Below are 22,765 nucleotides of genomic sequence, written 5' to 3'. Positions count from 1 at the left end.
TCTGTATGTCTGGTTAACTTTGTACATATTCAATGTGATGGCCACTCAGCAGTAATCACAGAGGAAAACTCCAAGTTACTAGTCCCTGGCTGAAGGTGGAACACATAAAAAATGTGAACTCCCTTTAAATGTAATAGTTGTTTACAAGACAGATAAACACACACACACACACACACACACACACACACACAGAGTTTCAAAGGCTAAAAATATAACTGGCAAAAACAACTTTTACCAGTAAGGGGATATGTCAAAAAAAAGAGTGACTCCACAGTAAAACAGTAAAAGAATTGAAAACAATCAAAATTGGGACATCAGAATCTCTGTACCACAGGAAAAGCAGACTTCTCAGAATTGACTCATCACTGAGTCACTGTTTTTTGACCTAGCAAACAACAAACAAAACAACTTCTATGACAGGGTAAGGATCTCAAATGTCCAGTTATCACCAAAAGGTTATAAAACCAACAAAGAGATAGTAAAATGTGGCTAATATACAGAAAGAAAAAAGTTGGCAATACAAACTGCCTTTGAAGAGTCACAGATGGTAGACTTAGCAGGAAAAAAACTTCAAAGCAGCTATTATAAATATGTTCAAAGAACAAAAGGAAACCATAGTTAAAGAATTAAAGGAAGATATGATGACAATGTTTCATCAAAGAGATAATATCAAGAAAGAGGTAGAGATGATTTAAATTATTAAAGGAAACCAAATGGAAATTCTGGAATCAAAAAGTACAATAACTGAAATGAAAAATTCACTGAAAGAGTTCAGCTACAGATTTGAACTCATAGAAAAAAGATCCAGCAAATTTAAAGAGAGATCCATACAAAACATGAAAAAAAAAATGAACAAAGCCTCAGAAAAATGCAGGACATACTGAAGTGTACCAACATACACATAAATGTGAGTACCAAGAAGGGATAAAAAAATAAGGATTAAAAAAAAAAGCTTTACAAATTTCATGAAAATCATTAATTTTCACATCTAAGAAGATCAATAAACTCTAAATAGAATAAATGTTAGGAGAAACACACATATCATATATTATACTCAAAATATTCAAATCAAAAAGGAAATTCTCAAGGGAACAAAGGAAAAATGACATATCACATACAAGGAAATTGAATGAGATCAACATATAACTTCTCATCAAACACAATGGAAGTCAGAAGTCAGTGGAACAGGACAATTCAAATTGCTAAAGAAATGTCAAATAAGAATCTTATATACAGCAAAACTAAATTTCAAAACAAGAAAAATTAAATGAACTTTCAGAAAAGCAAAAACTGAGAGAACTGATTCATTAATAAACAACCTATATTACAATGAATACTAAGGAAATTCTTTAACAGAAGACAAGGGAAACCAAAAAGGAAAGAGGAGTAAAGGAGGGGAGGGGAGCAGGGAAAGGAAGAGAAGAAAGAAAAGAAATGAGAGTTTATTCATTGATCTACCTCAGATCAGGAACCATTTCTAACTGCTGAAATTCACAGAACATAGGAGCCCTTTTCAAAGTCTCTTTATATCATGATGTAATTAAAACATAATATAATATGGTAATTAATATAATAATAAATGTAAGCTCTAGGTTATGATTTCTAACCTATATTAATGTGCCTCTCAATTTTATTGAAATACAGATTTTAAAACTTGGAACTTCATGGGTTAAGATCTATTCTCAGCAATTATTTAAGTGGACAATGCATTTGTATTAACTCTAATCCCCATGGTATACACTAAATTTGCAGAATTTATTCATCTTATAACAGAAAGTTTGCAGAGTTTAACCAGTTTTCCCACCATTTTCTTTACCTTCTAACTCTTGGTAACTGCCATTTTACTTTGTTGCTATTAGTTCAGTTTTTTTTAGTTTGAATATATAAATGAAATCATAAGGTATTCGTCTTTCATGTCTGAGTAATTTTACTTAGGCTAATATCCTCTGGTTCATCCATGTTATTATAAATTGAAGGATTTCTTTATTATAATGTCTGAATAATATCATACTATATTTTCTTTATCTAATTATCCATCAACCCTTAGGTTGTTCCCATATCTTAGCTTTTGTGAATAATGATGCAATGAACAAATGAGAATAGATATTTCTATGAAATATTCATTTTACTTCATACTATATATGTACATATATAATATGAAACAAAAAATATATACATACACAGAGAGAGAAAGAGAAAGAAGTGGGATTCCTGGGCCATATGGAAGTTTCAATATATTTAAGAGACTCATAAAATTTAGTAGGAAAACAAACAAATAACCTGATTTAAAAATGAGCAATTGACCTTGAATATTTTTCTAAAGAAAATATTCAAATGGCCAACAGGGATATGAAAATGAACTCCACATCATTAATCATAAGAAAAATTAGAATCAAAACCACAATGTGATACCACCTCAAACCTATTAGGGTGACTAATATCAAAAAGTCAATAGAAAACAAGCATCAGTTATTACATGGAAGAAAGTGAACACCTGCACATTCTTGGTAAGAATGGAAATTGGTACAGCCATATGGAAAGCAGTACAGAAGTTGCTCCTCCTTCAAGATCATTTTAGAAAAAGAAGTTTAAATATTGGTGCTATAGTCCTTATAAATTATTGCATATGTATCAGAAAATAAAGCTGATAACTTATCACATCTTTTCAGACTGTTACTATAGAAAACATTTGTTTGAGCAAAAGCTTTTCCTTCTGATGTATAAAAGGTTGAAGTTTACATAAAAATCAACACTAATTTAGGTTGCAGCCAAAAACAAATGAACAGTAGAATACTGTTATAAAATGAGACTTCTAAAAGATGAAATTCATATCCCCAAATTGAAATTTAATTTAATTGGAATAGCTAAAAAAATTAAAATAATTAAAAGTGTACAAACCTGGAGAAAAAAGTAAAGAGAAAACTCCCAGATATTTTTGTAAATGGCTAGATAAACACTGCAACAGTAGCCACTGATACATGTGGCCTCTGAGCTTTTGAAATGTGGCTCATCTAAACTGAGATACAGTGTAGGGATAAAATGTTTAAATAAAATAATTAAAATTAATTTTCTATTTCTTTTTAATTTGGCTATTAGGTAATTTAAAATTACATAGGTGGCTTACATTATATTCCTATTGGAGCACTGTGCTAAATCATTTTCTAAAGTTAGTTGGTGCTAATTACAATTCATTCTGGGTCTCAAAATGCCCAGATACAATTAACTACCCTTTCTTGATTTTCATTTTTTTATTCATTTAAAAAAAAGATTATGTCTTTGGCTTGAAAGGTCAAGATTTGCAAAATGAATACTACATATGCCTACTCTGAAATATTTTGGAAATGCTCAGAAAACATAAGCTACATATTTGAAACTTGGTGAATAAAGGGCATGCTTGTGCATAAACACACACAAAAGAAAGATGAGACAAAAACAGAGAGGCAGAGACAGAGATAGTTAATTTTATAAAACACCAAGAAAACTTTGATATCCTCAGACCAGAAATAATTTCAAAGTCACTAAATAATAAAAGCTGAAACCTTCCATTATCTCCTTCCTAATCAATGAAGAAAAATTTAATAATAAAGATAACCTTATTACAAGAAGCTTTTAAAAGAATAAAGAATTCTTTGGTAAGTTTCAAGATTAAGATTTTGAACTCTTTTGTTAAATGTTAAACTTTTGTTAAACCTCTAATTAGGAGAGTTTGATAATGCTTTGTGCATATTATTTCTTGCTATTAAAAATAGAGCATTTTTGTATGATTCTTCTATGACACAGAACGCTTTCTAGCTAGACTGCAACCTCCTGATAGTTCACTTTTGTTCTCTTGATTCATTGTCTTCTATCAACCTCTCCCCTTGCCAAATTCCTAACAGAAGAATGTACACATAGCAGGCCATCCATTTATATTCTGAATGAAGGAGTGAATGACTAAATGAGTGAACAGGTAATTTGTCCTAAACCATGCTTCTCACCTTTTATTTAAAATATACAGTAAGTGATGTCCAAGGCATTCTAGTTGGATATCTAAATCTAAATAAGTATGGTAGTTCAAAGAAATCAGTGTCAATTAAAAGTGCAATTAGAAAAGTAAATGTAAAATGCCAGTAATGTTACTTGTAAGTCATAATGTTACTTTTCATTCAACATTTCAATGAATTTCCTCTTAAATAATAACAGAGTTTTTTGCATTAGGATTCTTGTTAATAAAATAAAATTGGATATAATTTATATTTTAATATAAAATAAACTCAATGTTTACTTCATTCACATAAGTCTGAGATATATAGCTCCTTTAAAAATTGAAAATATCATACCCAGCTATCATGAAACAAACACACGCAATGCTATCTGAATTTGGACACCATCTAAAATGTGCCATGTAGTTTTAAAGATATTCAAAAAATATTTTGTATCTCCCTACCTACTAGGAAATATTTTCAGACAAATTATTTTACCTCACATCTTCATCAACAATTTTCCAGCTACAAGGACCATTGCACGTATACTCAGAGTACTAAAGACAAAGATACAACTTTGTTTGACTTGTATAACTGAGAGTACACAACTGCATTTCAACAAACATTAACGAATGTCATTCAAAAGGTGATCAAGTGTGTATGTGTGGGAGAAAGAAGGAGAGGAAAGTAGTTATAGTAGTAATAGAAAGGACTAAAAACCAGCTCTGTATTTGGGGGTGCTTTTGACACTTTGTGACATGAATATTGAAGGCCTTTTTTTCCCCCAGATGCTCAGATATTTTGCCAAAATGTGCTAAAAAAATCACTTAGAGAATATGAGCTAGCTCAGAGATTAATAAAATCTCCAACTTCACAGACTTCCACAAATAATGAGATGAAAACAACAGATAATTTTCAGCCATCAAATATTTCAATACTTCACTCTGTTACTATGACATATTTATCCCATACGAAATATTTGCAAAAGGAGTTGTAATGGCCTTCAGGGACAGGAAGAATAGAGTTTCTGTAGAAAATGTTAAATTAGTTTTGATGGTGATGCAAAGTTAAGGAAGGGTTGTTAGGGATGGCTTGCTGCCACAGGGCGGGGTTTTGTTTTGGTGTCCTTTTAGAGCCTGCAGGTGTTTGGCACCAGTTAAAATCGGGGCCAGCTGTGATATTTCAATAATTTTGATATTTCCCTCCCAATGGTTCTCAGAAGTGATGCTTCAGAGTGATGTTTTACACCTGATATATTCAACTTGTGTGGTACAAATGGGAAGACTGTTAAACAACACCAGTTTTAGGATACCTTTTGCCCTTCTTCCCTACTCTCAAGTCATGGCATCAAGGAAAAAAAAACACTAATCAGAAGTTCCAATAATTCATAATTCATATTTTTTAACTTAGCAGTTCAACCAAAGAAGATGATACATGAGAATAACTAAATATACAATCTTAAGCAAAATTCTGAAAGCAGGATGGTGTGTTCTCTTTTGATGTTCATTGTAGATAATGATGCTTTTAAGCCCTTTCAATGGTGACATCCATACCTATTTTTGCAGGAATTTGAATAGTTTCTATTAAAAGCTGCATTTTCTTTTAAGTTTGTTTGGGTTGGAAACCCTCAAACCACAATGTATTTCATGCACATGTTCCCAAGGGTATGTTAAATAGGACCATACTGAGGTCATCTAGTAAGTTTTTGAAACTTTTTAAGAATTCCTTTAATGTACTGCACAATCTTGGCCTGATTAGAAGAAGATATTTTAAGAAAGTACTTGAAAAAATGACTGGCTATTAAAATCTATATGCAGATAACCTATATTATGCGCTATAATGCACAGAGTTTTCCATAGATAATTTGTCATTGAGGGAGAAAAACAATAAAACTACCACTTTAAGAATTTTTAGTCAAAACTTGTCAGAAATATCAGTAAATGCAGACAAATGCCCCCATAGTAGTTTTGATTGACTTAACCATGGACAACCATAACATCATTTTTACTGTGCAAAGGTCTACAGCACTTTATCATAAGATAAAAGGTAGACAATCTTCCAACTATCCAAGATAAAACATATCATCTCCCATTTCAGTTGAGTAAAAAAATGAAATCTTCTTGGAATATGAACTATGATGAATTTGTTAGGTTAGATATAGTTTCTACCATCAAGTACATTTTTGTTGTCAACCAAGATTTTCAAGCCACAGATGAGAAACATACATGGTCCATTGAATAAGAAGCATACAAAATTCTCTTCTATTCCTTGAGGTTCCCAATCTTTTCCTTTTTTTTTTTTACTTTCCCTGGTTGGACATACCCCTTTTCACTTCATCAAAGCTTTCCTTCCTGCGCCATGTTCCAAGCCTTGTACTTCACCCAAAGTAATTTTCAGTCAAATGAGCAGCTGTGCTGGCACAGCACACACGGAGAGGTGGGCCACTAAGCCAGTGGTGCATTCCCACATTGAACACAAGTGGCTAGTTCCCTGTACCTAGGGCCAAGAAACTGCTGCTCATCAGAGTGAAAGCGCCCTTGGACACCTCAAACGGAAATCAAACTTAAAAAAAAAAAAAAAAAAACACTTTCATGGAAAATGAAAAATAAGAGGGTTGTCAGCAATCAGAAATAATGAAGGGTTGGGAACTCTTGGCATATCATTTGCAGATACTTTTTCATAAAAGGGTAGTAGATTGCGATTCTAAGTTAATGATCCCCATACTTGTGGCAGCACTGAATGTACCACTGTTCACTAAAACAGGTATTTTAAAAGAAGGTGTTTTAATAAGAATATAATCATCAAGGGCACCATTACAATGAGAGCCACTACCATGCATTGAGCATTTAGCATTTGTCAATCCCTGTACTATTCCCTTAATTAACACCTCATTTAACACTTTCAACATTGGAGAGATAAGATCCTATTATACCATATAACAGTTAAGAAAACTAAAGCCTGCAAAGTTATAAAACTGTCCACCAAATTTGAAAATATGATGTTAACCATCATCTTAACCCAAACCCTAACAACCATCAGTCCCCTGAAATCATCAAGAGCAATTCAACTAGTGCTAAAGATAATGCTCATTAGTGCTAGGGTACAGGAACCATCTGATCATTTGGAAAACCTACACTTTCTTTTTTTTTTTTTAAGAGAGAGAGAGAGAGAATTTTTTAATGTTTATTTTTTAGTCTTTGGTGGACACTACATCTTTATTTTATTTTTATGTGGTGCTGAGGATCAAACCCAGCGCCCCGAGCATGCCAGGCAGGCGAGCATGCTACCGCTTGAGGCACATCCCCAGCCCTGGAAAACCTAGACTTTCCACAATTAACAACTTATTCATTTGTTTATTTACATATACATGAACATTTATTGTATGCATGCTATTGAAGTAAATTTTGAGTTTATTTTTCAGAAAGGCATAGAATACTAAATTCATACTAAATCCTTACTAATTCACCTAATAAATATAATAAAAGTTTATTGAATAAATGAAAGAATTTTCTAAATTGTCATTCATAGATGTCACTTTAAGGTGCTTTTGAATAATATACTTCATTCAAGGTTTTTTTGATTTTTCCACATTACACAATGCAAAATATTATAGAAGTCTTTTTGAAAAGGGACAAACAGTTCTAAGCATAAGGGAAAGGTGATAACCCTGATTCTCGTGCAAAACATAACTAGAATACTTACAATTTCCATAGTAATCTTGGCTTATTTTTAAAATGTAATATTAGTACATTATTCTCTAGTCTTTCTAAAAATCCGATAAATTACAGACATATATTTTTTTACTTAAAATTACAAATGAAGAGTGAAATTATGTATGAAAGAGAACCCTTGCTACTGGGTTTCAATTATCAATAAACATCATGGTATGGTTAAGTATTTTTACTTTAGAACTGTAATAATTAGGATCCACTTTTTGATGGGGGTAAGAGGTCAGTTTAGAAATTTTGAGGGTAACATGGAAATCTGGTATCTTGATTTACATAATATCAATCTTCTCCATTTGGTAAGTAGGCTAAGTACTAAAAATATGACACCATGACATAGACCAAAAATAGATACTTTGCAGGTCCAAAGCAGTTGAGATACAAAGACAACAAATTAATTAAATTTCCCTTGTATTAATTAAGCTGAATTAAAAGGGGAAATCAGATATAAAAATTCTATTTAGCCTATATCCACTCTGAACCAGCCCATAATTATGTGAACAATTTAAAACTAATAAGACTTTGTATCTTTGTATATCATAACCTTAACAAACCCAGAAAATTAAGAATATACCTACTGATATTTAAGAATAACTCTTTGATTTTCTTTGTTTATCCCTGATAAAACACAGATGAAACAACAGAAATGCTGATGGGAAAACTTTCAGGAAATATCTCTTGTGAAATATGACCTCAAATTGAGACAAATACAAAGTCCTACACACCTCTAAAATACCACAGCTTAAAATGAGATGGCTGATTCTCAGTTTTGAATTAAAGAAACCAGGTACTTGGCCTATATTCAGGTGTGGAGACCAAGGAATCACCAGACATTAATCCACTGAATTTTGGGGTTCCTTTCAGATGAATTTACACAGTATATACCAAGTGGGCCTCTTATTTCCAATACATATTGACCATTGTTTTATTGTGAATAAAACTCTTCACTGGGGCAAAAAAAAGATAGCATTTCTGAATTCTCTAGCCTTTCTTCTCCAGTAAATATTGTAATTACTGAATTAAATACACTCTAATTTCCTTTTAAGCAAACATTTATGCAAGAAAAATGTACCAATGTTAAAGAGATCAGTTTCCCAACAAAGATCTTCTTCCTCAGAAAATGGATATTTCATTTTCAGTAATTCATTTCAAACAAAAACCTGCTACTATATGAAGTACCAACAGAAAAAAATTCCTACGATTTTGAAATGTTGGAAACTGTCAAGATATGTGAAGCATCATAATAAAATATTCACAGAAAAATGGAGGTCCTCTACATTTTAGGGTTAATATGTGAATTTGAGACATGGTACATTGCTTATCGTTCTATTGGTCAAGTAGCAATAAGCATAAGGGAAAGGTGATACCCTGATTCACCTTTAGATATTTTTGACATATAAAAATAATCCACTTGAACAATGTTATAAAAAATATTTTTGGGTGGTGACCCTTCTTCCTGTGCCCCAAGAAGAACCTATTAAGCAATATATAGAACAAAACTTAAAGTATAATTCTTGCCCCACAAAAAAAGACACATTAATCAAAACATATGAAAGCTTCTAATTTGCAAAACTAAATATGACTTGTTTTGTATATTTTAAGACAGCTATGTGGTGATTAGAAGTAGGCTATAACTGTAAAATTTCTCATATTTCTTTCTACAAAAAAAAATCTCTGAAATCCTGATTCCAACTTTTCAATTGTCTATATTTCTAATTTTCAGAAAAAAATAAAAGCTTTCACCTTGAGAATTTTATGGAGCGGCTGATAATGAAATATGTTAGACCCAATAGACACAAGTATGACTGTAGACAGCCAGTTCTACAATCATACTTTTTATTTTTATTTTATCCCAAACCCACAAACAATTTGAACATAACAGTAAAACATCATATTATGTGACTTAAGATCAATGACTACCTTTTGATATCAATCTGGATAGGAAAGAGAAGCAACCAAAGACTTCAAAAAACAAACCTGAGGTTCTGTAAATACACCCTTCATATTGTTGATTGGGCCATATGGGACCCCGCTGCCTTCAAAGAAATATAACCACTTAGTGGTCATTTCTTCTTCAAACCTAGGAACAAAGAAAAGATGCATTTTTTTTTTTTTACAATCTACAGAATGCAACACAACTTCTTTCCTCATATGGCTCTCTTTCACAGTAACCGATAGTGACAAGTATGTGTTGCTTAGGCTTTCTTTAAGCCAAGTTTTGAGAGAAAATTGTCTATATGAAATGACTTGAGTGGCCACCCAGGTCCCAGGGTTTAAAAATACTCCATTATATACGTAATTTCTCTTAATTTTATCCCTGTGTATTTTCTGACAGAGTCCATTGGAAAAGAAAGATTGTAAGGAAGACAGTATTGAGTTCCAAATGTGGTGTTGAGAGAATGGCAGCTATTATGAAGACAAGCAAAAATAAGTGTTGGTGAGGATGTGGAGAAAAAGGTATACTCATACATTGCTGGTGGGACTGCTCTTTTTTTTTTTTAGGTCTCATGTATAGTATACCAGGGTAGAGAGATATTGATAAACAAAAGTATGCTTTAAAACAAAAAATAAACAAGTATAGGTATTTTAAAAGAAAGCTATGTTTAAGGTACACAAGAATTAAAAGTCATAATCATTGGCCTAAAAATAGTCTTAACTGTTGGTTTATTTGAACTGTGACTTATGAATTAAAACTACAGACATGCAAAGATTTGTGTTTCAGGTAAAGCCAACAAAACTCAAATTCATCCACATTCTTTATCTCTTTTTAAATTCTATAATTTAAAAATGAACCTCACAGACAGGAAAATACATATATATTTCTTCATTTTCTCTATTAGGTCTTAAGAAAAGGGGAGCTAATCTATTAATGAGATTTAGTGGTTTGTTTTTTTTTTTACCTCTTCTCTGTTAGGGCCATAAACACAGAAGGAAAATCTTGGATCCTTAGGGACAACAAAACACAATCATAATTTCTAATGTATAAGGAATTTCAGAATTGCTCATTGTTAAAATATCAAATCACTTATATGTAATTAATAAACTTGGCAACTAAAGAAATTTTTTAAAATACTAGATAAAGTGGATTATTGCCAACAAGTAAAATACTTCCCCAAAATGAAAAGACCAGCAGAACTATGGCTAAAATATTTCATATGCATGGAATTCTGTTTCTCTTGTACATAGCCAGGATTGGCCTCAGATTGGCAGACTCCACAGGTAATTAGAAAAAGATACCTTTTTCATCTTTTAAAAAAATGTGCAAAAACAGTATCAGTACTTGGAGGACACTTCTGTGATCGCCATTACTGTTAGATAAATAATAGATAATTTTTTAAAAAAAAAACCAAGAACTAAAAGGAAAAATAAAATTAATGTATTCTCTAAGACTACTCTATGCACAAAGATGTTTGATCAACAATTTTTACAAAAGAACATAACAAAAAGTTTTTAATGAAGATAGTATTATATTTCACTAGGAATTAATTCATCTTATCCACATATTTAGATAATGAGTAACTTCTGTATACACCAAGCATTGATTCTTGCCTTTTTGTACAATGCCTTCCCTTTTCTCTACAATCACAATGACTAAAGAATTTTCATTATGTTTTAATTTCAGCCCAATAATGTTAACTCTTTGGTATACAATGAAATACTTCATTTCTAAATATTTTTAAAAATAATTTCATAGGAACATCATGGCTCAGGTTAAGTGTCTTATTTCTAATCAATTCTTCACATTAGTATTTCTTTCAAGAATTGTTAAAATAATCTCCTGGCCAAGAATTCGTAAAATATATAGAGAGATATATCATCAGAATGATATATGCTGAAAGAATAAAAGAGATAATTTAAACCTGGAGTCTTTTCAATCAGGGTGTCATTTTTTTTTCATAAATGGAGTGTTATAATGGTTAGTCTGATAAATTTTCAAGACAAGTAAATTAATCACCACTGGACTTACCCAAGTGGCCTGAAAGATCTGCAGAGAAAATGCATGTCAATATCCAAACAGACCCATGGCTGCAGGCTAGCCAAAAGAAAACTCCAGGGAATAGTTGAAGTTCTAGTATTTATATAAGCTTTTCACCACTGGGCAAAAGAGAGGGATTTATTTCATGTTATGGAAAACAACGGATGCACTTTGGAAATGAGACTGAGGGAAGAGGCAGTGTCTGAATCTGCAGTTGTGACCACTGTTTGCATCTCTGTATGGGTGTGGGTGTGGAAAGGTTCTTTAATGCCATAAACTCAATCAATCAGAGACAGAACATGCTGCATTCCGCTGTTCCCACAGGACAGATCCATCATTTTCTTCTGAAAATCTATCTCTGATCTAAATATGATGTGGAATCATTTCCTTTATCTATGCAAAAAAAGCTGTAAGCACATGTTTTTATTAACCACAAAAATTCTGCCGGGGGTTTGAGGAGAGATGATCCAAACCACTCAAAGCAATAGACTCCTGCAGATAAAGACAGAAAGGGTGTCCTTACATTCAGCTCAACAAGCCTCAAAGGAAGGGCCTCTTTCAGGAAGTTATGTGGAGCTTCATAATCCAGACTTAATTGTGAACTTATTAAATCAACCCACATATACAATTCTCAAATTTTGTTGAATTTGCTTAATGCCAGGAATGGGTATTATTAACCAGACAGAATCATTTAGGTATAAGAAGTACTGCTGAATAAAGATACACTGGAGTTTATACTTCCTAATTTCATAATTTAATTTTTTATTAGAGAATTATAGTTATATATTGTAATTGGATTCATCCCAACAAACTCATAAATGCATGGAAATCAATTCCAGTTCATGATCTCCCATTTTCCCTCTTGTCTTCCCTTCCCTCTCCCATTCTCCTTCCTTGACTCTACTAGACTTCCTTTTACTAGTCTTTAATTTGTATTTGATTGGTTCCTTATATTATCCTATCCTTCCCTCCCCCTTCCCTTTATTTTACTCTAGCTTCAGCATATGACAGAAAACAGAGAATTTAACTTTAAAAAACAAACAAACCATCTCTTTAGAAAATGGATTAAGTATCAAAGAAGTCAAATCCAAGAACAAAGAGAAACTACTAGTAAGAAAATGTTATCCTCTTTTGACCAATAGGAAACTCAGGTTCAGAAAAATTAACTTGCTCAAATTCATAGAGATTTTTAAGGTCAGAGGTTGCATCTGAAGTGGAAACTGTTGAACTCCAAAGTCACTTTCTAGTACAAAATGATTGTAGCAGAATACATGAAGATGTATAGCTTCACACATCACACGCATTATAAATGATCACAGATTTTTTTAAAAAGGGATAGCATAGGTGAAAACTTTCCTTTTTTCCACTAATTTCCATCTTTATTTGCATCTTATATAGCTCAATATATATTCCTTTACATTAATATTTACTCAATCCTTACGATTTTAGTAGGAATTTGTTTTGTGTCAGCTGTGAAGATCAAAACAATAAAAAGGTAGTTCCTGTGTTCAGAGATTATATAGTCTAATGGAGAACACAGCTATGGAAATGGATGAATTACAATTCAGGATGCTAAGACAAAGATATGAAAGAACAACTTACAGTTGAAGCATCAAAGAGGGAGACCTGCACTGGGCCTGGGAAGGCAGGAAAAAGTCCAATAACAAGGTAACATTTGAGCCAAGTGTTGAAGGACAAGCTAGAATTTTTCATGTGAAAGATGGGAGGGAGGATTTCCAGGGAGAGAGAGCAATGTGTACGAAGATCCAACCTGGAAAGAATCTGAAATCTCCTGTGTCATGAGTGGGAGAAGATGAAATAAGAGAGGAAGGTTAGAATCAGAGTGTAAAGCATCTTGTCTCCTATGCTAGGGATATTGAATTTCCACTGACAGTGAAGTCTTTAAGCAGGAGACTGACATACTAGGCACTGATACAGAGAACAGACCTATGCCAATGAAACTAGAGACAAGGAAACTTCACAGTAAACAATATATGCATTTCAAATTTATCAATTCTTCCATATTATTGTCAGTAATAAATAAATTTCACTTGAAAAAGTTTTTTGTTTGTTTGTTTGTTTATTTATCTGACCCTCTGAAATCTGGCTTGGTGGTCAATGCTCTTTTTTTATCCAGTCTTCAGTAGTCTCTAGTGATCACTTGTCAAATCTAATATTCCTTTCTGAGTCTTTGTCCTTCCTTCCTACATACTATTTGATGCTTCTTACTATCCTAACTTTAGGTCTAGTGACACTCACTACACTTAAGTTTTCTTTCATATCTCTTTGATGATTTCTATTTCTTATATTCTTTTGCCAATCCCAAGATTCCTTATTCTATTTTACTCACTGCTATGATTTGGATAAGTATCCCCCAAAAGCCTAGGTGTTGAAAATGTGCTTACCAACCTGTGGCACAACTGGGAGTTGTTAGAACTTTAAAGAGGTGGGGCCCAGTGGGAGAAATTTAGGTCTCGAGGGGTATAGCCTTCCTTGAGAGAGACTCTCTCTCTGATGCTTGGCCATCATGAGCAGCTTCCTTCACCACACTTCTGTCAAGATATACTGCATTCCCATAGGCCCAAAAGCAACAGTGCCAACTGACTATAGATTGGAACCTCTGAAACCATGAGCTGGAATATCCCAGATATTTTGTCATAGTAACGCAAAGCTGAGTAACACACTCAACTAAATTATCCTGAGATCCTTGTGCAGAAAAACCCCAAAATCCATATTTTAGCCTTGGCCTTTTTTTCCCCAATTCCCTTTTTTTAGTACATAGGGTAATTCCACCCCGATGCACTATTACCACCAGTAATACACCATGGCCCTGATGACTTTATAATTTCCATTTCATCACAAACCTAGAATTCGTCCCTTGCCTAAACTCTTATCTTTGACTTTATTTGGAACTCCTTCCTTCCCATCATTTCTTATGACATATATAATCATCCTGTGGGATCAACTTTTCAATGGTTAAGCAGTATTCCTCCATTCCAATAGTAACTATCACGCTTATGGACTTTGGTGCTTCACACTTAGATAGAGGTAAGAACTAGTTTAAAACTTATTGTCTCCAATCTCCCTCCTTCAAATAAGTCACCAATTACAGGTATGTCTCAAATCTATTCAACTACCTCCTTCCTCAGGATCACTATCCTATCTCACACTAAAGGAATATACTATTTATTGACTATCTTATCCTTAGAATGCAGAAAGTAGTTGATACTACCTGCTGAATGAATGGATATATGAGTTGGGAAGAAAAAGAGTTTTTCAATCACATTAGCCTAAGTAAGTACGGTGATTTTTTTTTTCCCTAAACCTTCACTATGACTAGGTTTCATAAGAAACTGAGATTGGTGGAAGGAAGACAATTTAAGGCCTTCAGTTTAAATGGAATGTCACCGCATCTTCTCTTCTTACTTCTTTTTCTACACTGTTCCCTAAATTCTGTATAGCAGTATTTCTTGGGGAAAATAAATTTCCAGTTCCCCATAACTTACAAATGCTTAAAACATGATGTTTCAATTTAGGGACTTTCTGTGCTATCCAGAGAATCATAAGATCTCAGGAATTCAAAGGGCCTTAAAATCCATTGTTTCCTATGAGCATACAAAATCATCATCTTATGTATACTGACAATAAGTTTATTTATTAATAGGGAACTCACTGGAAGTCAGATTTATTGGAATTATTCAAACACAGAAAGAATGCTTTCAAGGAAAAGACATGAGTTTCGAATAGATTTGGATTTGAATAGTCCCAGCTTTGCCAATACTTCCTATCCATATGATCTCCATAAAAATATAAATTAATAATATGAGTAATTTTTCAAATAAATGCAATCATTTATTAAGCATTTACTAAGTATAATGCTCTATGCAATTGGTTGTCTTCATGAGTTTACACACATTATGTCCATTAATCCTTGTAACAATCCTATGAGAGAGGTACTCATTATGCTCTCTTTTAAGGATATGTAAATCAAAGTTTAGAGAATTTAAGTAACTTTTAAATTTAGATAAGCATTATGTAGCAAAGCAGAAATTCTATCCTGGATCCAAAACCCACATGTTAACTGCCACTGAATACTGCTTGACTTCTGGCAGTGATACCCAGGACAACAGAGCAAGCAAAGCTCTGTGGAAGGTGTGCTGCCGAGGACCAGAGGGATGGTTTACCATCTTAGCATTCCATGAACGGAGAACCATATATGCCAAGCTCCACAAGAAAACACTTTGCATCTATTGTTTCTAGTCCTCATAATTCTATAATGTGAGTAATATGATCCTCATATTCAAGGAAACAAAGGCATAGAAAGGTTTTTAAAGGCAGTTTGTGAATCAGAAGGCTCAAATCTAACAGCTTGTGGGGCTCTGAACCTGGTTTTCCCCAGATCCTTTTAGTAGGGTAGACTCACAGATGTTAACAACAACCCTATAAAACTCTATATGTGATACCACCCTTCGGCCATTGGCAGTCAACTTACTGTCTGTCCAACAGGACTTGGGGAAGGAGAGGGGAACCGAGGAAAATGTACTGGGTGAGCTGCCTAGAATCCATCCATTCCTGACTTCTTTTCAGCTGACTATTGTTCAAACATGTGATTCTATAATGTCTCATAACATTGGCAGCACTTTTCTGGACTAATCCTTTCAAGATTCTATGAGAAGGATAAATTATTCCTATTCTGTAGATGAAAAATTAATTAATTAAAGTATTATTGAGACTCAGATTCAAGTCTGCATTCTAAACCCTAATCTCATCTCACTACACAGTGTTATCATATACAGAAGAAAATCAATCAATAAAATGTATTGAGAAGACAAGAATGACTTTTAATCATAACCTTACCTAGTCTTGTGCTATTGTCAGTTGTTTAACTTCTCTGAGCTCCAGTTCTCTCTGTTCTCTCTGTTGCAAGTTGTTTAGCACAGCAAATAGTAAATACCCAGTAAATGACCTTTATTTACAATAAAAATAAATACAATAATAAAATAGTATGTCTATAACTGCAAGTCTAAGATAAAAATGTATTAATTTATATAGCAGTCATGTTTATTACTGATCATCTCAGATATTTTAGGCTTATAAGTCTAAACTTCTGGGACTTCTCAAATGTATTTATGTGTTTACTTATTGTTGTGTACTGTTGTCATTTGTTTGTTTTTCTATAAAACATCTGTTTGTACTGAAGCATCCTGGGGTTTGGTGATGACCAGGGTCAGGAATCCCACTTGGTCTTCATTACCCTCGGAGTTCAATTGTAGGGAGTGATGATGCAGAGATCTCAAGCTGGGCAGGAAGTAATAAATCAGGCACATTTACCAGGCCAACAAACAGGACAGTTTTGAAACAATTTAAAGAGATGCCAATGTCAATATAGCTTGTGGAGAGGCCAAACAAGTTGAAGAGATTTTTAAGTCTCCTCCTAACAGTTGAGACAAAGTCCAAAGCATTAATCCTACAAGCGAAGAGTGAATATGCTTTGTGGGCTCCATGCTGAATCCATATCTGAATGAGGCTCCCTGTCCTAAGAAGGTGTATGCCCCTGGACAAAATCTGATGGCTTCAGAAATCAATGACAGCAATTCACAGCAAGTGAAATGTTTCTTTTTTCCTTATCTCCTGCAAGAGTTTGTAAGGTGCTCAAAGTTACTTTTTCTATGGTTTTCAGAGCTCTCTTGAGCAAAGACTAGGGCAAGGTCTGTGACACAAGTAAAATCATATCCCTTTTGATTTCATGCATTTTTCCCCACTTTTGAGTCAGAAAAGAATTTCAAGGAATATATATGCAAACTCTGTCAAGGTTTTAAATCTCTGAAATTTCTCAATCATTTCCTACATGAATATTCAGGGTTTTAGAAATATAGATTTCTGAGAGGTTTTATCTCATGGAAATCCAATGTAACAAACTAACATATAAAATATGACTTTATGTGACAAAAGTACTCTCCAGTCAACAGTGTACTGGGTGAGCTGCTTGGACAAATCCATAAGCAATGTAAGTTTCATATTGTGTGTTTGTACATGTTATACTCCAACATTTTAATTTGCAAACATTCAATTTTCATGTTTTTATGCACACATTAATAAAAAGGTATACTTGTATTGATGCTATACTTTCTCTGTGAGAGTTAAAGGCAGTTTTCTGAAAGTAAGTTTTGATATTTGAATATCTAAAATTCAAAACCCATAATCCTTTTACATCTGTACTCATCATTCCCTTACATGAATATCTATAACTGTGGATTCCCCTAGGCCTTCAGAGTGACTTCTCCAGGGAAGTACAGACAAATATCTCTTAATATTCCTTGCTATTAGAAGATGAGGTTCAGAAAACTGTGGCATTGAGCTCCATGTAAATTTGTGGTAAAATCAGAAAGCTAAATAAATATATTGCAGAGATTTACAAAAGTAATTGAGAATTGCAAATAATGATAGTACCATATGAATTGAATATAAAACTTAAAAACATAAAACTTTGGGGATGAGAATCTATCTTAAAATCAAAGCAATGTTTCCCAAGGATTTTGAAAAGAAATTTCACAAGAAATACCATCCACTACAGTTAGTTTTTAAATTATTAAATTTTATTTTTATTTTACCATTGTGAAATATTTCAAATATACCGAAAAGTTTAGGAATAGAAAAGTATAGAATATAAAATAACAAATACTCGTGTTCCTTTATCTCCATATTGTAAAAATATGTTAACATCTTAGCATATCTGCTTCACATTGTTAAAAAGATAAAATATTTAAAACTTGTGTAAAACCTCCTTTGTACCTATTCTGAATCTTAGCCCCTTTTTTCTACACAGAATTATCCATCATTTTAAAGTTTGTGTGCATCTCCCTGTTCATATTATTGCTTTTGTATTACAGAGGCATATATCTGCTTGGACAAATCCATAAGCAAAGTAAGTTTCATATTGTGTGTTTGTACATGTTATACTCCAATATTTTAATTTCAAGATCTATACTTATTACACATGTAGATGTGGCTCATTTATTGTACCCACAGACACATTCTCATGTGAATATGCCACATTTATCTTTTTTCCTACTTTATAATCCATTGTCTACAATTTCTTACTACTATACACAAAACTTCAATGGGACCTTACTCATGGCATTGTTCATTTGAGATTAATTTCCTAGGGCAGATATAGAAAAGTGGAACTGCCAAGTCATAAAGCAGACACAATTTCAACTATTTTACATTTTGTTAAATAGCCCTCTCAAGCAGTTCATGTGAGTAGCTATTTCTACCACAGTCCATATTCTCACCAACTTTTGTTATTGTTAGGCTTAAAGCTTTGTCAACCTGATAGAGATAGTATGGTATCTCATGCTTATTTTAAGTTGTATTTCCTACAACTGGAAAAATTAGGCATCATTTCATAGCTTAACAGCCACTACATGTTGGGAATTGTTTTGTTTCTTTCTACTTCATATCCATTTTTCATTTGAATTGTTTGTCTTTTCTTATTGACTTACAGAAAATTTTGCATAATTTTAAAGGCATTTAAAATTTCTTCTCCTAGACTATAGCCTGTCAATGGACTTTACCTTCTTTTTTTCATGTAAGAAGATATTCACAGTAAAGTAGACACATAACAATTCTTCTCCCTTAAGATTTTTGCATTTTGTGTTGGTGTAAAAAACACAATCTAGTTCACAAGCTTGTAATGGGAAATTAAATTAATTAATGCTTTGAAGGTATTTAGAACAGTGCATGGTAAAAGTAAGTGTTATGTAAATGTTAAATAAATAAAATTACACTAGCTCTTAGGGGAAGCAAACTGCTGGCAGGGAGAAGGAAGAAACTGGAATCAAAGTTTTAGAAACAAAATTGTGGAGCACGGCTGCATTCCAGAAGGCATTGCCTATAGGAAATGTCCCTTTAGACAAATCTGTGTAAACCCAAACCAAACCAATGGGACTCCATAAGATCCAGGCTGAGTCTACAATTCAGTAACTATAAACAGGCCTGTGACACTTCTGTAACCCACAGAGAAACAGCTGGAATTTGTTGGTCGGCGTTTCTACCGTAAACAGAATCGCAGATTTAATATTTCCTGTAATTTCCTCAGACCTTATTTCCTCTCAGGAATTTATCTCTACATATTACCGATAAATTATAGTTAAAGTTATCTTTTTTCCCCTTAGCATTCACTAGCTTTCTCCATTTTCTGCATGTCAATTTGCAGGCCACACAAAAGATGGCATAAGAGTCCATCCAGGGAATTTAGTCACTGCCTTTCCTGTCAGGGTCATTCAGTACATTCCATACAACTTGTTTTTAAACACATGGAGATGCTAGGTTGAGTAGCCAATATATCTTAAGACTCATACTAATTATTAGCACATTAACAATCCTGGTTCATACTATCATTCACAGTTCAGATTTTTTAAAAAATGTTTTATGCAGATTTTAAATAAACTGTGAATCATATTATTATAATTATTTGACATGAGAAGAATTGTTCTGTCAAAAAGGCCTAAGCAGCATTGCTGCAAACATAATATGAGAAAGTTGTCCATGTCCATGTTTCCAAAGTCCAGTGATGTCTCATTCCAGAGGCTGTTCATGCTAAAAATAAGCCTCTTTAGTTGAGATCTCCTTATGAAGAATTACTAGCAAAGCAAAACAGAATAATTGTAGAAAAGTTATTTAATTGTAAACAGGCACCAAAGAAATAATAAAACTAACTATAACTAAACCTTATCACACAGAAATGATTTTGCTTATTCTTTAGCATTTTTGTATGAACATATACTAAAAATTTAAAAGGAATCACAATATTTTGTTACCATTTCAATTTTAACAATCGCATGTCCATGTCAAGAAAAGTTACCTATTATTTTATTTTAATGACTGAAGAGTGTTTGTTATAAGATCCATTGTTAAGTTACTTAAGTAAACTTCCTATTTAGATATTTGTTTTATTTTCGAAAGGTTTGTGTATACTGCTACAATAAACATCCTTATAGCTAAATGACTATACATGATCTTGTTTCCCTAGAATTCATTCCTAGAAATGGAAATACTTTAAATGTGCATGACTTCAAGACATTATTATTTTAATACATTAAACAAATATTTATTGAGTTACTTTTTGGTGCCAGGCACTGTATGGGGTTACAGCACTGAATCTAATAAGCAAAAAGTCATGATCTTCATATAGTTTTCCTCTGGGAGAGATAAATGAGTAAAATATATATTATTTGTGTAACTGCTGTGGAGAAAAATTAAACAGAAAAATAACGCCCTTTCATGAGGTGTTGCACTTTTTAATAGGGTAACTAGAAAGGTCTCACTGAGAAGGATAAGTGCTAAATTCACAAAATCAGCAGCTTGTCTTGCCAAAATTGGGTATTATTTTCATCATTTGATTTTATTTTTCTCAATTTGATAGGGAAAATGCATCTTACTGATTATTAGTGGTTTGGGTTATTTCCATATTTTATTTGCAAAATGCCTGATTCTATCTTAGCAATTTTCTATTGAGCTTTTCCCTTTTCTTATTAATGTGCAAAAGGTTTTTATATTAAGTATATTAAACCAGTTTTGCACTTTTTAATTTTATTTTATAGTGATTTTCCAATGTATAAAATTTTTGGAGTAATTCTGGTTCTCGAGAAGATAGATGGTAATAAAACTAGAATGTTCCAAGATTTTACATTTGCTTTATCTTGCATCACATACAGAATAACCTTAGAATAAAAATCTGAGTCCTTCCATGATTCATTATGATATTTTAATTTTTATTATGCTGTCTCGACTCTACCCCCATGTTTAATGGCTGTACTATATCTATGTATCTACATGGTGTGAACATATGGTCACTTCATATCACTTTCCTTTGGACTCTCACTTAGTTGTGTGTGTGAATGAAGGTCACTATCTCTCCAGTCACTTTCATGGTTTGAAGCTAATTCTCTAACAAATTACTTGATTCTCCCTTCACAATTTTCCTTGATTTCCCAAGAAAAATTTGGAAAAATAAAATATTCATACACTAAGAATTATAAAACATAGAGGAAGGATATTAAAGAAGACATATAAACAGAAAGCCTTCCATTTTTTGTTTAAAGATATACCCTCACTAAAATGTGCATAATACCTAAATGCACTATAGATTTAATGAAAACATCAAAATTTCAATAGGATTATTTACAGAAACAGTTTTCTATAAATCCTAACATTTATATGGAACTATGGAAGACCCAGAATAGCCAAAGAGATCTTGAGCAAAAAGAACGAAACTAGAAAAATCATACTTCCTGACTTCAAAATATATTACAAACTTACAGTGAACAAAATAGTATGGTCATGGCATCAAACAGACATATAGACCAATAGAACAGAAGGGAGAGCACAGAATGGAGTACCCGTATATTTACAGTGAACTGTTCTTCACCAAGAGTATCATGAACACAAAATGGAGATGAGTCTCTTCAATAAAAGACAAAGAGAAAATTGCATATCCACATGCAGAAGAAATTTGACCCTTTGCTCATATCATATACAAAAACTAACTCACAATGGATTAAAGACTAAAGTATATGACATGAAACCATATAATAGACAGAAGAAAACACAGAAAAGCATCCTTAATAGTGGTATGGGCAATGATTATTTTATTGTGATCCCATCACCTCTCATTTGTTATAATTGTCATGAGAAATATGAAAGATAAAAAGTCTTGGTAAAGATGTGGAGAAGGGTGAAATGGGTAGAGCCGTTATGGATATCAGTATGGAATTTCCTCAAAAATTCAAAATAGAACTACCTTATAATCCAGCAAACCAGGGTTGTGGCTCAGTGGTAGGGCACTTGTCTAGCATGTATGAGGCACTGAGTTTGATCCTCAGCGCCACATTAAAAAAAAAGAAGAAGAAAAAATCAGAAGAAATATCTGCACTCCCACATTCATTTCAGCACTATTCATAAAAACACAGATGTGGAAACAACCAAAGTAAGTGTCCATTGATGGATAAAGAAACTTTATATATTGCATTTTTAAAGTTCCTTTAAATATATATATATATATATATATATATATATATATATACACACACACACACACT

At 32.8% G+C, this 22,765-nt stretch overlaps 1 protein-coding gene across 7 annotated transcripts in view; it reads right to left on the bottom strand.

The window, feature by feature from the left end:
- Positions 1-22,765, bottom strand: part of Sugct (succinyl-CoA:glutarate-CoA transferase) — a 724,801-nt gene that overhangs the window by 366,153 nt on the left and 335,883 nt on the right. For 5 of the 7 annotated variants that reach the window (XR_009226097.1, XM_046437777.2, XM_046437773.2 and 2 more), the window contains one exon: positions 9,665-9,767. Coding sequence is in view for 6 of the 7 variants with exons in the window: in XM_046437777.2 (XP_046293733.1) it covers positions 9,665-9,767 (103 nt within the window). In the remaining variant the exon portion in view is untranslated. Of the gene's footprint in view, positions 1-9,664; positions 9,768-10,569; positions 22,545-22,765 lie in introns of those variants that run through there. The other 2 variants (XM_058576851.1, XM_046437775.2) reach the window with 2 other exon arrangements.

This window comes from Marmota monax, unplaced genomic scaffold, assembly GCF_021218885.2.
Source record: "Marmota monax isolate L192 unplaced genomic scaffold, Marmota_monax_Labrador192_F-V1.1 WCK01_AAM20220418_F8-fsc00109, whole genome shotgun sequence".
NCBI classification, from domain to species: Eukaryota; Metazoa; Chordata; class Mammalia; order Rodentia; family Sciuridae; genus Marmota; species Marmota monax.
The sequence above is the reverse complement of the archived record's forward strand: the minus strand, read 5'-3'. Positions and strand labels throughout refer to the sequence as shown.